Here is a 22,314-nt window from a genome sequence, read left to right on the forward strand (position 1 = left end):
CCGGAGATCTCCGTCTGCCCCATGCCTCAGAAGCCTTCATTGGCTTCCGGTTAAGAAGCGAATCATGTTCAAGGCCTTATGCTTGGTCCACAAGCACATGTACGGCAGCGGCCCAAAATATTGGTCCCACAAGCTGACGTGGTACACACCCCTAAAGCAACTCAGATCTAGCTCTGCGTCACTCCTCACTCCTCTGAGAATACAAACTTGCAGAAATGGGGGTCGAGCCTTTTCCTTCCTTGCCCCCTCCCTATGGAACAAGATGCCCCTGAATCTACGCACCACTCTAGAACACCACTGCTTTCGTAAGAAGTTAAAGCTCTTTGCAAACTAAGTTGTCTTCTCATATCAGAGCCGTCTGCAAGCGCCATGAAACTCTTTGGAGTGATATGTGCGCGATACAAATGCATCTGACTTGACTTGACATATGATTTGGTTAATTTTCTTGCAGCAACAGACGTTGAATACGTTTTTGATCCTTATTTGAAAACACAAGCATTTCTACAATATGAACAAGAATGTCATCTGCCTACTGAGATTCTGTCTCTTGACCAGTATGAATGTATAATTTATACTGACAGATCAGCTCAACCCATTATGGGGGGTAAACAAGCTTATAGTGCAGCATGCGCAATCGTTAAAGGAAGCTGGCGCGATGGCAAATTCCGACCAATGCTCACTAAAACAATCTCTAGGAGATTGTACAGCTCAGCGAGCTGAACTACAAGCATTCAAGATGGCACTTGAATATACGGATCGCGAATTCCCCACACTCATAGTGTGCGATTCGTATTATTGTGTTCAATCTTACAATGAATACTTGCAAAACTGGATTCAAAACGGTTACAAAGATGCATTGGGGAGGACGGAGTTTTCAGTATGGTACTTCGAAGCTGTGGAACCTGTTGCCACCTGAGATTAGGAAGGCCAGCTCTCTTCTGAGCTTTAGAAAAAACTTGAAAACTTGGTTGTTCCAGTAAGGGGTGTTAGGCGGGGTTTGCTCATGGTTTTAGCGCCGAGACACCATCTTTGGTATTTGCGCGCTTTATAAATATCATTATCATTATCATCATCAAAAGGTGGCACAATCTAGCATAAACTGCTTTGGGAACAAGTAGTTCAGTTACGACAAGGACTACAAAAAATGTGATAAATATGTTGAGTCATCAACGTGATGGCGTTCACGTTGTAGGGAATTCAATGGCTGATGAAGCCACGAAGGCAGCTGTGCAAACGGCTTCCCTAGTGCAATCACTCGTTCAAAAACGAAACTGGACGGCGAAATATTGCTAGCTGTCAATACTTCAAGCAAAGACAGTGGTAAAACAATACCGAAAGGGTTTCCACTCAAATACTTGTATATAACTGATTCGAACAATGTTCCGTTTGCTCGAATCCCTGGAGTGGGGGATAGGGTAATTCCAAACATGGAACATAGATTAGGACTAATCTTAGCAGCAAATGAAGGGCTTGCCTGCGCACATGCAGGTGTTTCTGCCAAAGTGTCATTATTAAAACAGAGATACTGGTGGCCGCGCATGAGGAAACAAACCAGAAACTATGTTTTGGAATGTGAAATATGCCAAAAGATGAAAGTCTCTACTGTGAAAAGTCCTGCGCAGACGCCCCTCCTAATTTCAGATAAACCATTAGCTTGCGTTTACCTGGACCACTGCGGTCCCTTACAAAGGGATGGTAACTATAAATATATCATGGTCGCAGTGGATTCGTGTTCAAGGTTCCTTTGGATGTGGCCTCAGCGCTCGGCTGACGCTCAAACTGTTATAAAAGATTTGTGAGTCTTTATCGGCACATACGCAGTCGGCACGCTACATTCTGACCAGGGTCCTGCGTTTAGCTCTCGAGCTTACAAGGAGGCCATGGCCAAATTGGGCGTTTCTTGCAGGACTCTAGACCATTCCATCCTGAGGGAAATTCGGTTGTGGAGAGAAAAAAACGACATAAAGCAATCTACAACAGCTAGGGTATTAGGCCCGGGTGACGGGTGGGACAAACATCTAATAAGTGTCCAACGTAGTCTTAACAATCTGCCAAGAAGTTCTCTAAGGGGAATCACTCCATACGAAGTCCTTTTTGGGGCCAGAATGTTCGTAGCGGATCTCGATTGTCAGACTTCAGTGGTAGACCAAAAACCTTTTGATATCAAAGACCGTTTGGCTGTTTTACAGGACTTAAATGAAATAAGAACAAAACAAAGTAACATGTTCCTGAAGCCAACCACCACTGAAGAGAAACCAACCATCCCAGCAAGGCCTGTCTGGATTCCTAAGCTTGGGGATCTAGTCAGAGAGAACATCGCGGACAAGAAGGAATTTGGGCCTTCTTACAGACAACCAGTACCTGTCCTAGCAATCCACGGATCGAGAACAGTATTACTGCCGCCCCTTGCTGGTAAAAAGAACAGGTTTGTGTCAATCGACCTGGTGAAACCACATCATGTGGCCGATACTAAGCAGTAGGCCAAGTGGACTCCGACCAAGTAGCAGACGCCCTAATCTGGCTATAACCCAAGAGGTTCAAACTGAGAGATTCATCACCTTTGAGGAATCTGCAGTGCGTAATGAAGGACTATGCAACAAAGCCATGGAACTTTTACCTCTTGAAACCCAAATAACAGTTCACCAAGAAACACCGGTCTACAACAAAGTAACAAGTGATCAAGTGGTTGCAGTAATTTTGACAAATCCGGATGCAATCCCCACCATTGACAGAACTGCCTCTGGCTATTTCATTAACTTTGATACGTTTTCTGAGGATCCCAGCGAACCTGAAACTACGCCAGTAAAAAGAACTTTCAAAGAACAAGCAACTGACCTTTTTCATCACCTGGAAAAGACTCATCTGTTTTCACCATGGATTGAACTGTGGATTGTGTTGGGTGTGCTTTTCTTCTACTTTGGTTGACCCTGATAATAACTTTGGGCATGCTGATAAATGGAAGATATGTCAAAATGGACATAGCAAGTAAGAAAGTCAAGTTACTCCTTAAGCCACACAAATCATCACATCGTGAACAAAGAGACTTGTCATCAGTGAACATCACAGCCATTTCTATACCTGGTGGCATAGCTTGGGACATAACTGAATATGACATTTTTGGCCCGTCGGAGCTGTTGGAGATTCCACACTTATTCAAGCTTTCATTAAGTGACTTTGTTTCATCTAGTACCTTTTCTGCTGATTGGGACTTTGAGACTGTTAATAATATGATGTCAGACTTAGAAATGTCTGCAGTATTGACTAATCATGAATATTTAGAAGGTTAATCAGACTATGAACAAAGGTATTGTTATAATCACTATTGTCATAATTTCTTGCACAAATCTGCAAATCCTAGAAATGTATTAATGTATAACCAATGGGAACATTGTCCTACGCCGCCAAAGGGTAGCTCAAAAACATTTGCAAGAAAATTTCCGTACTTTTCAGGGTTCAATGTATCCAATGCTGAATCATTTTACTTATTAATGTATAACCAATGGGAACATTGTCCTACGCCGCCAAAGGGTAGCTCAAAAACATTTGCAAGAAAATTTCTGTACTTTTCAGGTTTCAATGTATCCAATGCTGAATCATTTTACTTTAGAAATGTAAACAAAACAGGCATGAAAAGTATGTTGACAAATACCAAACAAATTTATTCTACAGCCTTTTATGCTCAAATGTCTGAACTAGGTTTCGACTTTTGGAAAGACAACATTAACACGAAAACTGTCTGGGGTGCAAAAGATTGGCAGGTCCAGGGTATAGAAGCTATGTTTAGAGCCTGTATCATCCCTGAGCAAATTATGTTTTTGAATGACACTGTCCAACAGACGTCATGTCTTGGGTTAGCCAAGAACAATCCGTCCATACCTACACCTACCCCTGATAGGAATAACACTTCAGAGGGGGAGGTCGACGTACATACTATTATGTTGCATCACAACAGAACAGATCCAGATTGGAAAAAATGGTTAATCTGACCCACAGACACAAACAACTGTCAAGATAGATTCCTGAACAAAACACAGGGTTTCACATTCACTAGGCCAGAACCAAGAAATGTTCAAAGATAGCCTCCAGGAATAGTAACAACATACAGTTTAGGGAAACTGTGCCTTGAATGGTTACATAGATCTACACTCAAGGATGTAAAACAACACTTATCTTTACTTAAAGATGGCGCTTATCTTAGGGAATTATTGCTAGGACCAAGAACACCGTGTCATAAACGTTTTATATATGCCGGTATCTATGCTGCTTATAATGAAGCATGGAAGATTACGCAAGCAGAGACTGCAGAAAGAATACGAGAAATTGATCGTATTCATTTGGAGAAAACTCTCTCTGTGGTTAACAATGGATTAACGACTCTGTCGTCCAGGATATATTCTTTTGACTGCATAGTATCTTCTGCCATAGACATCATGGAACAGGACTTGGTCATGTTGCAACATGGTCAGTCGCAATTACATTCTATCATGCTATTAGGCTGGACGTTACAAAGTTCAGGCTATGTGCCTTGGTGTTTATTTAATACTACTTCACTCTTTACAGAATTCAATCTCACTGATAAACAGATCAAATTGGCACACATGGAAGCAGACTATACGGTGCTGAGCATTGAAAAACTGGAAAGATTGCTGTTTGTTGCGATGGTTCCTCTACCAACTTATCCTGCCACCTGCAAGGTTCACCAGCTGCAGTGATTGATCCAATTTTTGGACAACTTTCCAATGGAAGTTACCTCATGTTGAACGATCACAGATGCTGTGGCATGTTGCCAGGTTTATCCTATCTAGTAACTGTGTCAGCCAGGGTCACTTGCTGTATGCAAGTATTATTTCCAAAGACCAAGTCAGACAGGAAGTCGCCATTATGGCCTTCACTGAACATCTCTTCTTTAGGAATTGATACTTTAAGCAGAATGAAAGCCATTCTTTTGCAAAAAACAGTGCCATTGACCTCGGCCAAAGAGACCTATGATCTGCAAGTCGCAAGGAGTTCTGCCGAGATACATGCCATATTAACTACAAACTGCCCTGTACATTTCTCAGAAATGTTAAGTCGTATCTTAAACATGTCTGATACGAGTGGTATTGTACATGTATTTTATACTGTACTTTCTGGACTGTTAGCACCTTTTGAAGCAGTCCTAGGAATATTTCCATACTTCGTGCACTCAGTGTTTGGCAGCCTGCCTCGGATTTTGGGACTCGCTGTAGGGATACTATTTTTGCTCCTACTGCTGCGATATGGCAAGCCAATTCACCAGCGACACCCAGTTCTCCATGGAGACACCTCTACTGGCGATGAAGTGTCCTGAGCACATCGTCCACATTTTGGGACTACCTCGTCTACGAGAATTAAATACCAAATGGTTTCTGTCATTCAGACCAATCTGGCAAGATTGCATCTTACCTGTTCTACGCTGCCTACTATGCGGAGAAGAATGCGTGTTAGACTTATGTCTCATACTCCCATCAGTCATGCCGACGGATGTGATACTTTGCTTGAACCGGTAACGGCCCATGCGCAGTGTTGTCCCCAGCGGCTACCAATTCTGATGACGGCATTCATTGAGATCTCACAGACGCAAGTTGCTGACGGTGAGGTACGAGAGGAAAAAGGCACACAGGTATCATCCATTACGAACATTGCTAATGCGACCAATGCTGACGGCGATGCTTCACATCTATGTGCGGTTAATCTTCTAAACGAGGTAATCCAACTTTCACCTACAATGGTAGCCAACTTTTTTACAGACTTAGAAGATTTGATGTTTTCTCCAAACAATAACACTGACTTTTGATTTGGCACACAGTGTTCTGAGAGACTTTGAATTTGACCTTCATTTTTCAAAACAAAGTTCTAAATTTGGGACTCTTTTTCCTATTATTCATTTTTTTTTCACCTCCAAATTTGTATTTTTCATTTTTTGGCACAAGTAATCTGCTTAAAGTAGAACTATTCATAGAGAACAAGAATTCTTTAAAAAACTCAAAGACAATATTTGACCTTGTCCATATACACAAACAAGTTTCATGTAATCTGACATGAAATGGTTTCAGCCTTTTATCTTCTGTATTCACGAGCCATTTCATAAATGTATATTTTCAAGATGCATTCATTTAGCATCCAAATGTCAACATATATGATTAGAATGAAACATTGCTTTAATGCGTACAGCACCAATGCATCTTTTATGTGTACATCCAGTTCAAATGCATTTTTATGTGTTTTGGGTGGGTTTTAACACTTCATGTTTAGATATGTTTAACGTGTTTAGAACTTAGTAATGTCGTACATAAGAAAGTGGAGTGGGTGTTGTATGGCGTTTTAGATCCAGAATGAATTTTCCTGAGTAATGCCCTTATATAGGTACAATCCACTTTGCCCTTATATAGGCATTGAAATCAATCCCTTATTTAGGCATAGCCCATGTTACCCAAATACAGGCATGGCTACTTCCAATCCGTTCATCAACGTCACAACAATTTCTTGGAAAACCAGACTCTTAAGCAGAAGGTACTTCCCCTACCCTGGATATTGATTTCTCCAAGAAACTCATTATTATGCATGAACTATTCCTTAGGGGTTCATCCATGACGTTCATATTCCCGACTTTACGTCAAAGTTGGCATTCCTAAACACCTTCAAGGTATAAATATACCTTCACTTGCTATAGCAAAGCACGGTGTGGTTCGGTACAGTTCGACTACCTACTTGCCTGACGCAGCTGGCTACAGAAAGTACCGAAGGAAGCAGACTCTCCAGCTGACGCACTGACAAGAAGCTGTCCTCCTCTGCCGAGAATCCAGCTCCAGTGTTTCTGACTCCCCTTGCGGGGTGTTATGAAATCGAGTCCGAGACAGAGGTACCAACCCCCTTCATTCTAATGTATGGAGCTGTTTAGAACCCAGAGAAACCTTTTGCAATTCTTGGCAGAACTAAACCTATGCTAAAAGACCATATTTACTTATTCCCTCATACTAGACCTAGGTTAGGTACATTGGGGTAGGCGTATTTTAGAAGCACCAGTTGAGTATTTTAGTCTGTGTTATTTATGTATGTATTTTTATATGTCATAGCACTAGACAATGCTATTACAGTATTATTTCATAATACTATTCTCGCTGTATGCATTATACTTTGCATTCTGTCTAACGATTGTAGCAGTTCACCTCTCTTGCATGAGAAAGAAGACTGTTCAATAAACTTTTTATTGAAAACGCCCGCCTCACTATTTCTCTGCAACTCTGTAGAAACGAAGCATGCACGATTGACTGAGTGAACTAGTTATCTATTGTTTCCACGACTCTGAAGATATTTGTTCCAGTCCTAGGGAAACAAAGTTGTCATGTTTATGCGGTTGTCAGCAACTATTCCCTTCTTGTGTATTTGAGAAAGTTTCTAGTGACCTCTGAGCTAGCTGGCACTGACAATTAAGTTTAGTATATTCGATAGAGACATACTGACCTCAGTCCTATGTCACATCTACAGGATATATTATTCCAATACGCAGATCCTATTGGGAATATAGGAACTACACTATAGAATGCTTGGAAGTTAAATATTTGAAGAAAAAAACCAATTCACACAATTCTAAAGCACATTTTCAAACATTGCCTACTGCTACCCAAAAGCAAGCAACCATGGGCCAGATGTATCAAAGGGTTTTACCCATTCTGTGTCTATGGAAACATGTGTTCATACACCTAGCCCATTCTTCCATCACAACACGATCAATAATATCCCTAAAAGCACCCAGAAAACTTACTTTCATTTGTTCCTGGTAATACTGTGTGATATCCTCTTTTTCATTAGAATAAATAGCAAAATCGGTTGGTAAAAAGGTTCTATAAAGGAGACAAAATAAAAAACAGTTGTATAATTAACACAGCTGAGTAAAGTTATCTTCATCTTGACTCCTAGTCATTTGCTCTCCCAACTGCCATCTATAAAAGTGAACATACTTTCAAGTCAAGAAAGCTAAGAGAGGAAGAAACTGTTCACCATGCACTTACATTTTGTGAAAAATATTTCAGGAGATTGTTAGAATCAAAAAGTGAAAATGCATCCAGAACATAATATTTACAAAAGGCATGTGACCTAACTCATGTAGTGATCGACATACATTCTTATAGGCATAGGCAAAAAAAAGCTACCAATTCTGCTCTTCGTCTGGTAGTGTGTAGATGATCTCGTCTGAAGGTACGGAACTATGAAGCCTAAGCATTAATAATTTTTTATATAGGACACTGACATGTTGTAGGAAAGTGTCACTTTTTGACATGGTCTGTTCCCTCGTTATGATGATGTTAATTAGTAGTGCACTGGTGTCCTGCTAACTAGGCCCCAGTGCCAGGGCTCATTCCCTAAAAACAAGACAAATGCTTAATTGCAACCCAACTAGCAAAGACTTCAGCACCCCTGTAAGTCCCTGGTAAATAGTACCCCTGGTACCCAGGGCATGGATACTAAATAGGGTTCCTAAGGGCTGCAGCATGTAATATGTCACCCACAGTGACCAACACACATCCTGCTTGCAGACTGACAAATCAGGATGTGCAAATTGGAGCAAGCCATTCCGAAAACACGACATTGATCTCTCCTGGTTTGCAATGCCCACGTACACTGCATGTACTATACTTAAGTCAGCATTACAGCAGGTCTCACGGGAAGGTGCATTATATTACATGTAAGGGCATATCTGCTTGAGCAGATATGCCCTGTGATGTCTAGCTCCGTTGCTAGACATTGCAAGTTATCGGGAAGTCCTTTTGAAGGCATGAATCGGGCACTGGTTGTTACGAGTTACCCAGCTCCATAATGGCTTCACTGAAAATGCTGATATTTGGTATCAAACATCTTGTCTTAATAAATCCATACTGCTGGCAATATCTGATTTATGAAGACATGCACCCAGCAGGCACCCTGGAGATGCCCCTTGAATCTCTACAAGTCACTCAGGGCCAAATTACGACTTTGGCGGTGCGGGCGGCACACCACCGAGGTGCCCCCCACAGAAAGATTCACTGCCGCCTGTCTGCCAGTTTACAACTTCAAAGTGGTCAGACGGGCCTGCAGCGTGGCGGTCCCATGGTGGGGCCTCTTTCAAAGGCAGCGGTGCATTTGAAAAAGACACCACAATTGTAACGCCACACAAGGTTCCTGCACCGCATGGATTGTTAAATTTATGCAATGCAGGAACTGTTGCGTACGCACGCCGGGGAGTACATGCTGTTCTCCCCTGAGTGCATTCACATGGGGTGAGGCACCAGAGGGCCCCTCTAGGGTCCCCTTGGTTTCCTCTCTTGCCCGGTAACGGTTATCATTAACGGAGAATAAACTCATAATATGCTTGGCAGGACCACATCATTCCTCTGGACTGCCGCACCTCCTCAAAAGAATGGCAGTTCCCTGGCAGTAGCGGCAGCGACAATCCTATGGTGGTTCGACCACCCAAGTCATAATGGGGCGGTCGGACTGCCAGTGGCTGGATCGCCACTACTGCGCAACCAAGAGGTCCACCAGACTCGTAATTGGGCCCTTCATTTGTTGACTGACTGGTATCATCCAGCCTCCCACCACAGATGAGATTCTGACCCCTGTAGGTGAGAGGCCAGGAACAATGCCTGCATAGCAGAGGGTGATCACATCTCATCCAGCAGGGTGACTAAAGAATTTAACATATCAAGGCTAAGCCTCTGCCACCTTTGATATGCAACCACGGCTTACCCTCAGACCTGGGGAATGCCGCCCTCTGCCCTGAGGTCCATTTGGCACAAGTGTAGGTGGGAAATTAAATATTCAGGAGGTGTGTTTCACTAACAGGCTAGTTACACTCATAAGGTGAACTACCTGAAGTGGACAGCCAGAGAAGGGTTTCACCATCTTTTTTGGGTGAAAATAGACATGTCTGGATCTGGGTTATGCCCACTTTTCACAGGAAATAGTCATATAGGTGGGGTAGTCACCCTACTGGCAGGTAGCCCATTGTCTACTACAATGTATTCCCCTAAACACCCCTAAATTGAGCATTTAGGGGTTCCCCACACCAGAGAGATAGATGTATTTACCTGGAAACATAAGAAAGAAAAAGAAGACCTGTCACTGGGAGAACTGAGGACCTACCCTGAACTTGGAACAAAACGCAGCCTGGCCGCTGGTACCTCGACAATTGCAAAGACCCAACTTGTCCAAAGGTTATGCGTCACCCAAACACTAGGAGGACTGTTTAGCACTTTGCCAACCATCTAGCATCTCCAATGGGGAGGAGTCATTACCCTGCATTCACAGACACCAACCGCACCTGCCCAACACACCGTGTTGTTGGCCATCAGGCCCAACGAGGGAGCAGCACGTCAGGAGGAAGTGATTGTAGCTCTAGGCGGGCAGCCCTATCTCTCTCCCGGGTTTTGAAATGCTGGACCCTCCAGGAGCCCAGCTGTACCTGAGTATCCAGCACTTGCATCAACCAAGGCTTGTCTGTGTCCAACCCGGACACTAACGCCAGGGAAACTGGCATGCATGACGAAGGGATTCAGTACTGATGAGACTTACGATGAGAGTGGCCCTGCTGTCTTGTTTTTCCTCCACTCTGCAGGGGAGCCCAGAACTGTGGCAGCCTCAACACAAGTGGCTAGTCAGCTAAACACCTCTGCACCCGAGCCCCACAGCCCTGGCTCATGATTCTGGCCTGCGTCCCCTTGGCCTACGGGTTCTCACAACCTGGATCCCTGTTTGGGTTCCCCCAGACTTATTCCCAAGTACCCCCTTGCAGCCTCTTTGTTTCGAGTACCATTGACTTTACTAATATAGCGCTCAAGGCTACCATCCCGACCACCCCCTCTGCAGCTAGACACCCCAAGGCAGGTATACCCAAACTGCTGGTGGTTTTTTGGACCTTGGACCCCTAAGCACCTTAACCCCTAAAGGGCACCTCCAAACACATACTGCTAGTATATGTTTGCTGTGTATGTTTTTCCTCCCGTAGGATGACATTACCACGTTCAAAGCTCATAACGCCAATAAACTGTTGCTGGAGCATTTTTACTGTTTTCTTGTAAAATCGATAACTGAGAAAGTACTGTGGTGTCTAAATTCATTTAAAAATCTGTTATTTTTATATATTGGTCTAGGATTTCTTCTTGAGTGTGTGACTCATTTATTGACCTGGTGTTCAACAAATGCTTAACACTCCTCTCTGATAAGCCTAAGCTGCTTGACCACACCACCACAGAAAGAGCACTTGGGATTATTAAAGTAAGCCCCTGTAAACCAATAAGGGCAGTCTGGACTTTCTGCATGGTGTGCCCTTATAGTGGCCCACTACATAAAAAGCCAGCTTCCTACACGTCATACCACTAGCAAATAAATACACAGTAGCTCCAGGAGTGTTTGTCAACTACCTTGCAAGGCCTCACTTAAATTGGATGATTGCGCCCCAAAGCAAACTTGAAGCAGATGCAAATGTCAGTTGCAGCAAAACGACTGCAGCACACAAATTATATAAATTTAAAGACAGACATTTGCTGCAATGGTGACCAAAGCCATAAAAGAGCGGTCAAGCAAGGTAGAGGAAGCAGCCAGAAAGAAAAGAGGAAAAGCTGAGCAAGGCGCTCTGCTGAAAAATTGAATCACTGCTAATGAGTGATGTGCACTCCACTCTACAGTGAACGGTCATTTGGAAGGGGATGAGGATGTAACCAGAAGGCTATATTTCATGTTAGGTCAACATAATAAAGGTCATTGAAATCGTTTTTGAATACTAGCACGAGAGCTGAGAGCAATCAGGATATTGCTTTGAAGTATGTGTTTTATATTTTTAGGCCACAGGTATCATTCTCTCAAATCCCCCGGATGCCAGTCACACGGTATAGTTATAGCAACTCGAATACGTTGGTAAGTGGATTATGGGCATGTACGCGCCCCATAGGTCTCACCCCTGTGTGGCTTGGTGTTTTGTTGGCGGAGGTTTCTGGTTTAGTTTTACTTCCACACAGGATGAACATGTGTCGTCTTGACTTCTCAACAGTAGTGACTTGAACCACTTTTGTTGTGCTTCAATACGTTGTAGTTGATATAGTACTTTTTTTTTTTAAGAAGGGATCTTGCATCCTGAAATGCATTGGGATCCACGACAACAACAATATGAATTTAAGATTACGTATAACTGGATTGTATAGGTTGTTCTTGTCCGTGTTAAAAATGTATTAACGCAGTGGACAAAAAAAGTACGTTTCATTAAATTCAATGTGTAAAGTTCATTCAAATGATATCTCACTAATTTGTTACACATAGGAAATTGTGTTGAACATTGCAAGCAGCAGAAAAGTGTGATTTAACATTGAGCAAACGGATGTTTGTATTTCGCAGTGCAGGTAGGGTCAAGTGATCTTTTGACATTTGAAGTATGTGTTTGGTTTCATAGTGGAGGGTAGCTAACTCCTTCCCGCCTAGCACGCGCAGACTAAGCATTGGATTAGATTACTATTTGGATTTTTGCAAATTGATAGGGAGTGCGCAGCACAATCCATTATTTCACCACTACATTAAAAGCCAGCTTCCTACACGTCATACCATTAGCAAAGAAATTCACAGTAGCTCCGGGAGTGTTTGTCAACCACCTTGCAAGGCCTCACTAAAATTGGAAGATTGCGCCCCAAAGCAAACTTGAAGCAGATGAAAATGTTGGTTGCAGCAAACCGACTGCAGCACACAAATTATATAAATTTAAAGACAGACATTTGCTGCAATGGTGACCAAAGCCATAAAAAAGCAGGCAAGCAAGATAGAGAAAGCGGCCAGAAAGAAAAGAGGAAATGCTGAGCAAGGCGCTCTGCTGAAAAATAGATTCACTGCTAATGAGTGATGTGCACTCCACTCTACAGTGAACGGTCATTTGGAAGGCACAATTGTGGACTTGTTTAAGAAGCCCTTCCATGACTTGAACCAATGGAACTTTTCTAGTGATACACGCTGTGCCCATTTACTGTTGTCGCAGGTCAAAATTGAGTGCAAGCGTGGTATGGCCATGATTTTGAGTTTGGCAGATGGGAACTCTGTCACAAACGTGATGGATATCCTATCTGCCTTCTAACAAATGAATTATATCCTAATGCACTTGTAATAAGATGAGCGTGATATCCATCATGCTTGTGATTGAATACTCGTCAAGCAAACTCTTAATTAGGCCTGGAGTAAAAAATCAGAGCAGTCTTCAACAGCATAAACCATCAATTGAGACACAAAGGACCAATCAATCAAATAACTGTGAAGCTTAGAATGGTGGCTTGAGGTAGGCCATCAAGAGTCTGTCGTGTAATTAGGCAGATCTCATAAGGGCTATAAATTAGGCAGGTTGCAATTTATGACAACATGTTATTGGCGACTAATGCAGGAATGGTGGCCTGCAAAGGACAGCAGGGCACCATCCCTGTGTTACCTTTCCAAAAAGGAAACATTTATTTTTAAGGCAGCCCAAGTTCCTTAATCCCTTAACAACTGGGCCTTCAACCCTTCCTCCACGCTCCCCTCTTGCCAAGTCCTTTTTTTGGCTATTTGGGGTGTTCTCACTCAGGACTTCATAACATTTTTTCCACATGACCTACACATGCCAAATTTGAATCATTTTTTTCCAACATCCTAGGGACTCTAAAATATATCAAGTTTTGTTGATTCCACTAGAGGGGACCAAGAAAATAGCGAAAATATAGCAACATTTTGAGTTTTTGGGGGTAAAATAGGAAAGAAGTGCTCAGGATAAAACTGTCTGAATTCGTTCCTAGAAATGACATCAGTGAACAGTGTGCTGTGCTAAGCTCACCATCTACCCTGCCTTCAAGAATATGTAGAGCTAAATTTAAAAAAAAGTTTTTGGGTTTTTTACCACATTTTTTTTTTAAAGAGGTAGCCCATCTATCCTATTTTGGGTGCTTTTAACCTACTTCCAGTTTGTGGTGTAAACTAACGCGAATCCCACGGGTGAGCCAGGAAACTTGTATATACCTAAAAAATAGACTAAATTCAGAATTCAGAAAGGAGTCACATGTGTAGATTCCTCAAAGTTTTCCAGGAAGAAATTGTTGAAATAAAGAAATATTAAAAAGGAGTAGGACAAAGCAGCCGTTTGTAACAATGTTGTCATCTGTAACTTATTGTCATGATGGACGATTTACAAAAGCAATGGACCATTATGCTTGCTAGAAGCTTTTGGTTGTGGGGATTTACAGGCTTTGTAGCTTCTCCAAGAACCTGAGGTACTCACAGCCAACAACTGAGCGGCACCATACAAAGATTTTTCATTGTGTACTGAGTAGAGACCAATTAGTAAGGTGAAATATATAGATGAAAATAGGTTTCAAGGTAACCTACAGATTTCTGAAATGGGCACTAGATATGGAGTTCAGGAGCACTAATTATTTGCACATCACTGAATTTGTGGGTACTCGTACAAACATGATTTAGAGGGTATTTATCGCAATATTGCTTACATACTGGTTTACATTTAGAAGGTAGAAACGCTGTGAAATCCAATTGGTCCAACAAATATTCGATAATGATATTCTGTGTCTTCTGGTACAAATGGTACCCCATTTGTGTGGGTAAGCCAAGTGGCTTTGACAGGAAACAGCCAAAAACACAACATGGATACATCACATTTTTCCTCTCAAAACTGACCTTTTTTTGCAATGTGGGTTGCTGTGGATTTTGGGCCTTAGCTCAGCCAGTGCCTAGGGAAACCTAACAAACCTGTATTTTTTTTTTAACTAGACAACTAAGGGAATTGAGGATGATTCTAACCAATTTGTTTTAGCCAGAGTATGTTGCAAACCTCAAACGTGGACAGAAAAACACATTTCCCTCACATTTCTGTTATTGACATTTCTAGAATCTGCAAGGAACCACAAACTTCCTTATCCAGTATTCTCCTAAGTCTTCTAAAAAAATGGCACTTCACTTGTGTGGGGAGGCCTAGTGTCCGCAACAGGAAGCGGTCTAAAACTCAACTGGGATACATCCATTTTTCCACTCAAAACTGACCAGTTTTTTGCAAAGTGGGTATTTTGGGCCCTTGCTCAGCCGGCACCTAGGGAAACCTAGCAAACCTGTAAATTTGTTAAAACTAGACACCTAGGGAAATCTAGGATGGGATGACCTGTGTGGTTCTAATCCAGGTTGTTTTACCAAGAATCCCACACAAACCTCAAACCTTGACTGAAATAAACACATTTCTGTGATGGAAAGTTCGGAAATTTCAGTGAAGCCACAATCTACATTCCTCCCAGCATTTCCCTAAGTCCGCCAATAAAAATAGTACCACACTTATATGGGTAGGACTAGTGCCCGCGACAGTAAACGGCCCACATGAATACATCACTTTTTAAAAAATTATAAACCGATTTTGTGTCAAGTATCAAATACAATGCAGAGCTCTGTAACCCAGAAGACTTCTGCCACAGTGTATAAAGCTGAATTGTCTTGAAGTTTATATTATACATGGTCATAAAAAACAAAAGAACATAAACGATACAACCCCCCTCCAGTCACACTATTTCGTCACTACGTCTCAAGCACCACTCCAACACCCACTCCACCACATAAAGTTTAACACTGTGCCCTTGGTCCCGCACTCCAGTGGCCTGACTGGCTATCCAGGGATCAAGACATCGACAGGGGATACCGGTTCCAGCTAGAGGCCTCGATAGTCCGCCCATCACTTCCAGATCTTTGGATGTTTTCAAGGGCATCCCCTGGCTTTAAAAATTGGAATCTCCAACCCCATGCGGAAGTCAAGGCCATTCTTCCATGCTGACAGCGAAGGTGGGACCACTGCTTTCCACAGCCTTGCAATGTCCCTTTTAGCCAGTGTGAGCCCCAACAACATTAGATGTATTTTGTAAATATTGTCTCTGATACCTTTCATTATGACTACATCACATTTTTCCACTAAAAACTGACCTGTTTTTTGCAAAGTGGGTAGCTGTGGATTTTGAGCCCTGGCTCAGCTGGCACCAATGGAAACCTAGCAAACCTGAATATTTTTTTTTAACTTGACACCTTCGGGAAGCCAGGATAGGGAAACTGTTGTGGTTCTCTCTGGGTTGTTTTACCCAGAATCCTGCGCAAACCTCAAACTTTGACTAAAAAAAACACATTTTCCTCACATTCCTGTGATGGAAAGTTCTGGAATCTGAGTGGAGCCACAAACTTCACTCCTCCCAGAAATCCCCATACATTTTAAGATAAAAATGTACCTCACCTGTGTGGGTAGGTCTAGTGACCACGACAGGAAACGGCCCAAACGCAACATAGATACATCGCATTTTTCCATTCAAAATTGATTTGTTTTATGCAAAGTAGGTAGCTGTGGATTTGGGGCCCTAACTCAAGCAGGTCCTAGGGAAACCTAGAAAACCTGCACATTTTTTTTAAACAAGACAAGTAGATGAGTCCCAGGTGGTGTGCCTTGCGTGGATTCGATGAGGTGCTTTACCATCAACGCAATGCAAACCTAAAACTTTGCCTGAAATCACATGTTTTCCTCATATTTCAGTGATGGAAACGTCTGGAATCCTCAAAATTCCTATCACCCAGCATTGCCTCACTTGTGCTGATAAAACACTGTGCCACTTGCATGGCTAGGCCTAGTGAATGTGAAAGTAATTAATCAAACCAAGGATAATGGGAGCTCACTGCCACTGACCTCGGTTTGATCTGTTCCAAAATCGTGATTTCAGGCAAAGTTTGAGGTTTGGATGACATTGCGGATAAGATCTTTTGGGATTCACATAAGGCACACCACCCTGGAATCCCCTGTTTATCTACTTTTCAAAAATGTATGTGGTTGGTAGGTTTTCATAGGTGGTAGCTGAGCACCACCTAAAATTCTGCAGGTACCCCTATTGCTGATATCATCACGTAGCACTTCAGGCCTTTTGTGTCAAGGTCTCTTGGCACCCCCACACAAGTGAGGTACTATTTTTATTGGGAGACTTGGGGTAATGCTGAGTGGTAGGAAATGTGTGGCTCCCCGCAGATTACAGTTTTCCTCACAGAAATGTGAGGAAAATGTGTGTTTTTATTCAAAGTTTAAGGTTTACAGGGAATTATGGGTATGAAAATGGTGTGGGACGCATGCAAATCACACCACACTGGACTCCGCCTATTCCTGCCATTCAGTGGTGTTTGACATCCCGGGGAGGGAGACACTTGTCCCATTTACTTGGGGGTTGGCCATGCCCATGCTGGGCAGCCCCCATCCCTATATTTAAAAAATAAATCCCTGGCATATTGTTGGCTTTCTACCCCCCGAGGTGGGAGTGCAGATCAGGGGTAATTACCTCTTCTGCCCTTCAGCGGGCAGACAACCTTACCCTATTTACTTGGGGTGGGGAAAAGACCATGCTAGGCAGCTCCCACCAGTATATTTAAAAAAAGCTCCCTGGCATCTGGTGGGCTGTCTGCCCCCCTGAGGGCAGCTGATCAGAGGTAATTACCCCAATCTGCCTCCACAGGGGTAGAAAGACTGCTGCCCCATTTAATTGGGGTGGGGGTATAGCCATGGCCATGGTGGACAGTCCCCACTCCTATATTTGTTTTTAAAAAACTATGCCTGACGTCTAGTGGGTTCTCTGCCCCCGTCCCCCCCAACCCCACAGGAGGGACGATTGGGGGTGATTACCTTATCTGCCCCTTGGGTGGGCAGAAACACGTTTTTCCATTTACTTGGGATGCGGGCATGGCCTTTCCCATGTTGGGTAGCCTCCACCACTATATTTTTATATCACAAACAAAATCCCTTGCATCTAGTGGGCTTTGTGGTCCCTTGGGGAAGATCAAGGGTAATTGCCCCCATCTGCCCAGCAGTACTTACAAGGTTAGATAAAAGTTCTGCTTAAAAAAAAAAAAAACGGGAGGCGTGGCTAAGATGGCGGCTTAGACCGACGTGTTCTGCGGAGGCTCCCCGTCCTCGTTCCCCTGACCGGGCCTAACAGCAGACCACCTCGCCGCAAAGCCCCTGTGCCGACAGCCAACGGTGAGCGAGACACCGCCCGGGCAGCCAGAAGTCCCGGCGCAGCTTGAGAGCGGAGGCGCGACCCACAAGACGGCGCGGCCAACCGGAGGCGCGAAACGAAGGCCCAGCTCCTGGAGAGAGGGGAGCGGACGGGCCCCGCACAGCGGCTGGGAAGCTGTGCTGCCAAGCCGGAGGTTTCCCCAACGGGTGCTGCAGACCTCAGGCAGCGACAGCCGAAATTCGACCGCAGGCCGCGGGGGTGCGGCCCGCGAACTGAGGCGCCCACCGCACCGGCACCGAGAATCACCTGAGGCCCTGGCTTGGGCCTACCGGGCCGAGACGCAACAGCCGAAAGCAGCATACCACCACCACGGGTGAGGGTGAGGAGTGCGGCGAAGCGGACCTGAGGGCGCCACCCCGGGGGACGGACACTCGAGCCACCGGCACTCGTCGATCCCGGGGTGACACCGCAGGGGCCCTGAGACACACGGCCGCGTCCTGAATAGCGCCGCCATACGGCCTACAGCAGCCAGGCCGAGCACAGAGAGCAACGGATTTGCCCACGCGGACGCACAAAGGAAGCGGCCTCAGAGGCGGGGGGGAGTGGGACCGGGGGGCACGGGTCGGGCCTCCGGGGGGTGCCCCAGACATCAAACCACGACGCAGCGGGTGGACCCGCACCGCGGACACTGGCCGCACGCCACCACTGCCACTCGGGGACCACAAGCTGAGAAAGTAAGATAAAGGGAGCCCCTGGGAACCCCCATGAGGTGAAGACAGTTCGGGGGCATTAAACGAGCCCCCGGAGAGTGTCCTCGGGCAGACCACTGTTTCACACCGCGGTGCAGCGAACGACCCCGCGGCAAGAACGCCGACCACACGACAGAACGGCCGCCCGAGACTGCACCAAGGGGCGGAAGACAGAGGGAGCCCTCGAAACCCACCAGCGGAGCAAGAGGTGAGAACGGACCCTGCTACAGGGGAAGCAGCTCGGGGGGCATACCACGAGCCCCCGGTGCTTGGCGGGGGCCTTGGGCCGCGGGAGCGGGTCGCGGCCACCGAGATACGGAGGAGAAGATTGCTCAGGAGAGCCACAGGGTGGCATAGTCCGGGACCCTGGCCTGAGGGGCACACGACCCTCACAGAGACACAGCGCCGTCCCAACGCACTACTTCCCCTCCCCTATCACATGCCCGCCATAGCTTGACTGGGGCCCCGCAGGGGAGCGCGACACAACCAAGGGACAGCCGGATCTGTAGGGGAATAGACCATGGCTTCCTCCAACCGCAAAGGGGGCCGCACCATCCACGAAATGCTGGCCAAAGGGACTTCTAAGACTGACAACAGCCCAGACAAACCGGCTCAGGCGCCACCTCCTAAAGGAAAGGACCGAGATGAAGGGGAAGCCCCGGCGACTAAAGCGTTCATGGAGGCCCACTTCACCTCTCTAAAGGAAGACATCCAAACCCTCAGACAAGAAATGGCGGGGGACTACAAAGAGCTCCGCCGCGACGTCGATGACCTTGGGGAGCGGGTGGCCGCGACTGAACTCGCTGGGCAGGCCAGGAGCGAAGAGGTAGAACTCCTACAGCAGGAAATCATCAGGCTCAACGAGCAACAAACGGACCTCCAATCCCACACGGAAGACCATGAAAATCGCTCAAGGCGCAACAACATTTGAGTACGCAATGTGCCTTCCGAGGCGGAGGGGGACGATGTGACAGGGTACATACAAAGCCTATTCCGAACAGTGCTCGACGAAAAAGAGGACTTTGAGATCCGCATTGATAGAGCCCATCGGGTGGGCCTGGCCCGTCGCACTCAGGGTCCCCCACCTGACATCCTGGCTTTCCTGCCGGACTACCCCCTCAAGGAACGCATACTGAAGGCGGCACGTCAACAACAGCCTCTTCGCTTTCAGGGCCACTCGGTGGAACTATTCCAGGACCTATCGGCAATTACCCTACAGAAGTGGAGGGCCTTCAAATCGGCCACTACCTTCCTCCGCGATAAGGGGGTCCCATACTCCTGGGGGCACCCCTCTCGGCTAATCTTCAAATGGAACGGGGCCCTCCAACAGCTGAGATCTCTGCGAGACACTTGCGCCCTACTGGGCATTCCATACGAAGGGGACCAGCCAAATGACGACGGGGAGAGGCGATCCTCCGAGGCCTCCTCCAGATCCCCACGGTCGACTGGTGACGGCTGGCAGAAGGTGCGACGTGGACGTCCCTCCAGGAAAGGCCTTAAGCCGAATCCAGAGACAATGGCAGCGATTCAAGAGGTCTCCAAGGACACCGGCGCTGATTCATGAGAGACTGAGGCGATGGTGATACACAGCTAAGTTGTGGCGACACGGTTGGGGGGCGGAACGGGGGGCCTCGAGCCGCCACTGCCACGCAACCCATACATCTACCAATCTACCACGGGCCTGGACAGACGTTACATAGGCCTGGGACAATGTTCACCAGTTGGGGTTTCATGTTGGGAGAGGGGGGGAGGGGGGGGGGGGGAGCGGGATGGGGGGGGGGGGTTCCGGGGCGAACTCAGGTGTGTCCCATCCACTCAGACGGCGAGATCAGGAGGGGTGGGTGCTTTCGCATTAGAACGTGGGAAGAGAGTGTGCGGATACATACCCCCCCATGGCTGAAGAGTCTATCCAGGTCCTCACCCTTAATGTTAAAGGGCTAAATAACCCTATCAAGAGGAGAGCGGTGCTCTCCTACCTAGAGAACTCTGGGGCGGCGGTGTGCCTCCTACAGGAAACGCACTTACTGGCCAAGGATTGGCACCGCATGAAGTCCAGGGCGTTCCCGACCCAGCCCTACTCATCCACCACAGAGAAAAAAGCACGAGTGGCCCTGCTCTTTGCCAAACATTTCAAAGGCCGGGTGGGGGACAAAGTGGCGGAAATCAAAGGCAGGCTGTTAGCCCATACGGTTCATATCGGGAGCCTGTCGATCACAGTGGGGTCCATATATGCCCCCAACACCAAACTGGAGGCGTTTCTTACAGGGGCACTCTCGGAGGTCATGAGTACTAGCGCGAGGCACATACTGATTGGCGGGGACATAAATTTGGTAATGGACAATGAGAGGGATCAGTCAGGTCGGAGATTCGGCGATTCCGGGGCCCTCTCTACTGAGGGGAAGCGATGGCTCGCCAGCAGGAGATTCCTGGACACATGGAGGGAGGCCCACCACACAGCCCCAGGATACACATTTTACTCCCATGAGCACTGTACATATGCCAGAATAGATCATTTTCTTAGCTCTACTGACCTGGCCCCTATGACACGGGATTTGGAAGTTACCCCAGCGGCTCTATCAGACCACGATGCAGTAGCAATGCGCTTACAGGTTCCACGGCAGCAATCACACAAGGGTAGTTGGCGCCTCTGAGAAAACCTGCTCACCCGCACGGGGGTTACACAGCAGCTCTCCCAGAGCTTCAAAGATTACTTGGGCCAGAACGACACAGGGGAGGTGGCGGTGACAGCGGTCTGGGGGGCGCTCAAGGCGGTCATCAGAGGAGAGCGGATTGCACTTTCGGCTGCAGACAATAGGGAAAAGAGGGAACGCCGACAGGAGCTGACGGCCAAAGTGCTGGAACTGGAGCAGGTGCATAGCCGGACGGGGGCCCCTAGGATATGGCGTAAACTAAAGGCAGCCAGGGCGCAGCTAGCGAGCCTCGACCTGGATCGGGCAGAATATGCGGCACTGCGCCTCAAACACACGTACTACGTAGGGGGGGACAGAACAGGCGCTTACTCGCTAACAAACTCAAAGCGAAAATCGTCTGATCTAAAATACCGCTCATCCGCGAGGAGGGGGGCCGGGAGCTTATGGAAGACGACCACATTGCGGAGGCATTCAAGACATTTTACGCCAACCTTTACAGGGCTGATCCAGCCTCTGATGCTAAGGCGGGAGTAGCATACCTAGAAGAAGCTACGGTAACCGCCCTCAATGAGGTAAACGCCCTAGCGCTAGATGCCCCCATAAGACTGGACAAAGTGGTCTCTGCTATTGCGCGCCTCAAGCCGCTTAAAGCGCCCGGCCCAGACGGATTTTCCGCGGGCTTTTATAAATCATTTTGCCCCCTCCTGGCCCCGGTATTGACGAAGCTGTTCAATTCTTTTCAAGGGCCAGGATCGATTCCGCCGGAGATGTTGGAGGCCGACATTATTGTCCTACCGAAACCGGGCAAGGACAAGGCCCAATGCACGGCATACCGGCTGATCTCGCTCCTCAACCTAAACTTAAAACTCTTCACGGGGATCCTAGCCG

At 46.3% G+C, this 22,314-nt stretch overlaps 1 protein-coding gene across 4 annotated transcripts in view; it reads right to left on the bottom strand.

Annotated features, from left to right (window-relative positions):
* The window catches only part of LOC144791082 (disintegrin and metalloproteinase domain-containing protein 9-like), a 2,835,950-nt gene that overhangs the window by 2,430,958 nt on the left and 382,678 nt on the right, over positions 1 to 22,314 (bottom strand). For all 4 annotated transcript variants that reach the window (XM_078665732.1, XM_078665731.1, XM_078665734.1 and 1 more), the window contains one exon: positions 7,784 to 7,862. In XM_078665732.1, coding sequence (XP_078521858.1) covers positions 7,784 to 7,862 — 79 coding nt within the window. The remainder of the gene's footprint in view (positions 1 to 7,783; positions 7,863 to 22,314) is intronic.

Source organism: Lissotriton helveticus, chromosome 11 (genome assembly GCF_964261635.1).
Source record: "Lissotriton helveticus chromosome 11, aLisHel1.1, whole genome shotgun sequence".
Lineage (NCBI taxonomy): Eukaryota > Metazoa > Chordata > Amphibia > Caudata > Salamandridae > Lissotriton > Lissotriton helveticus.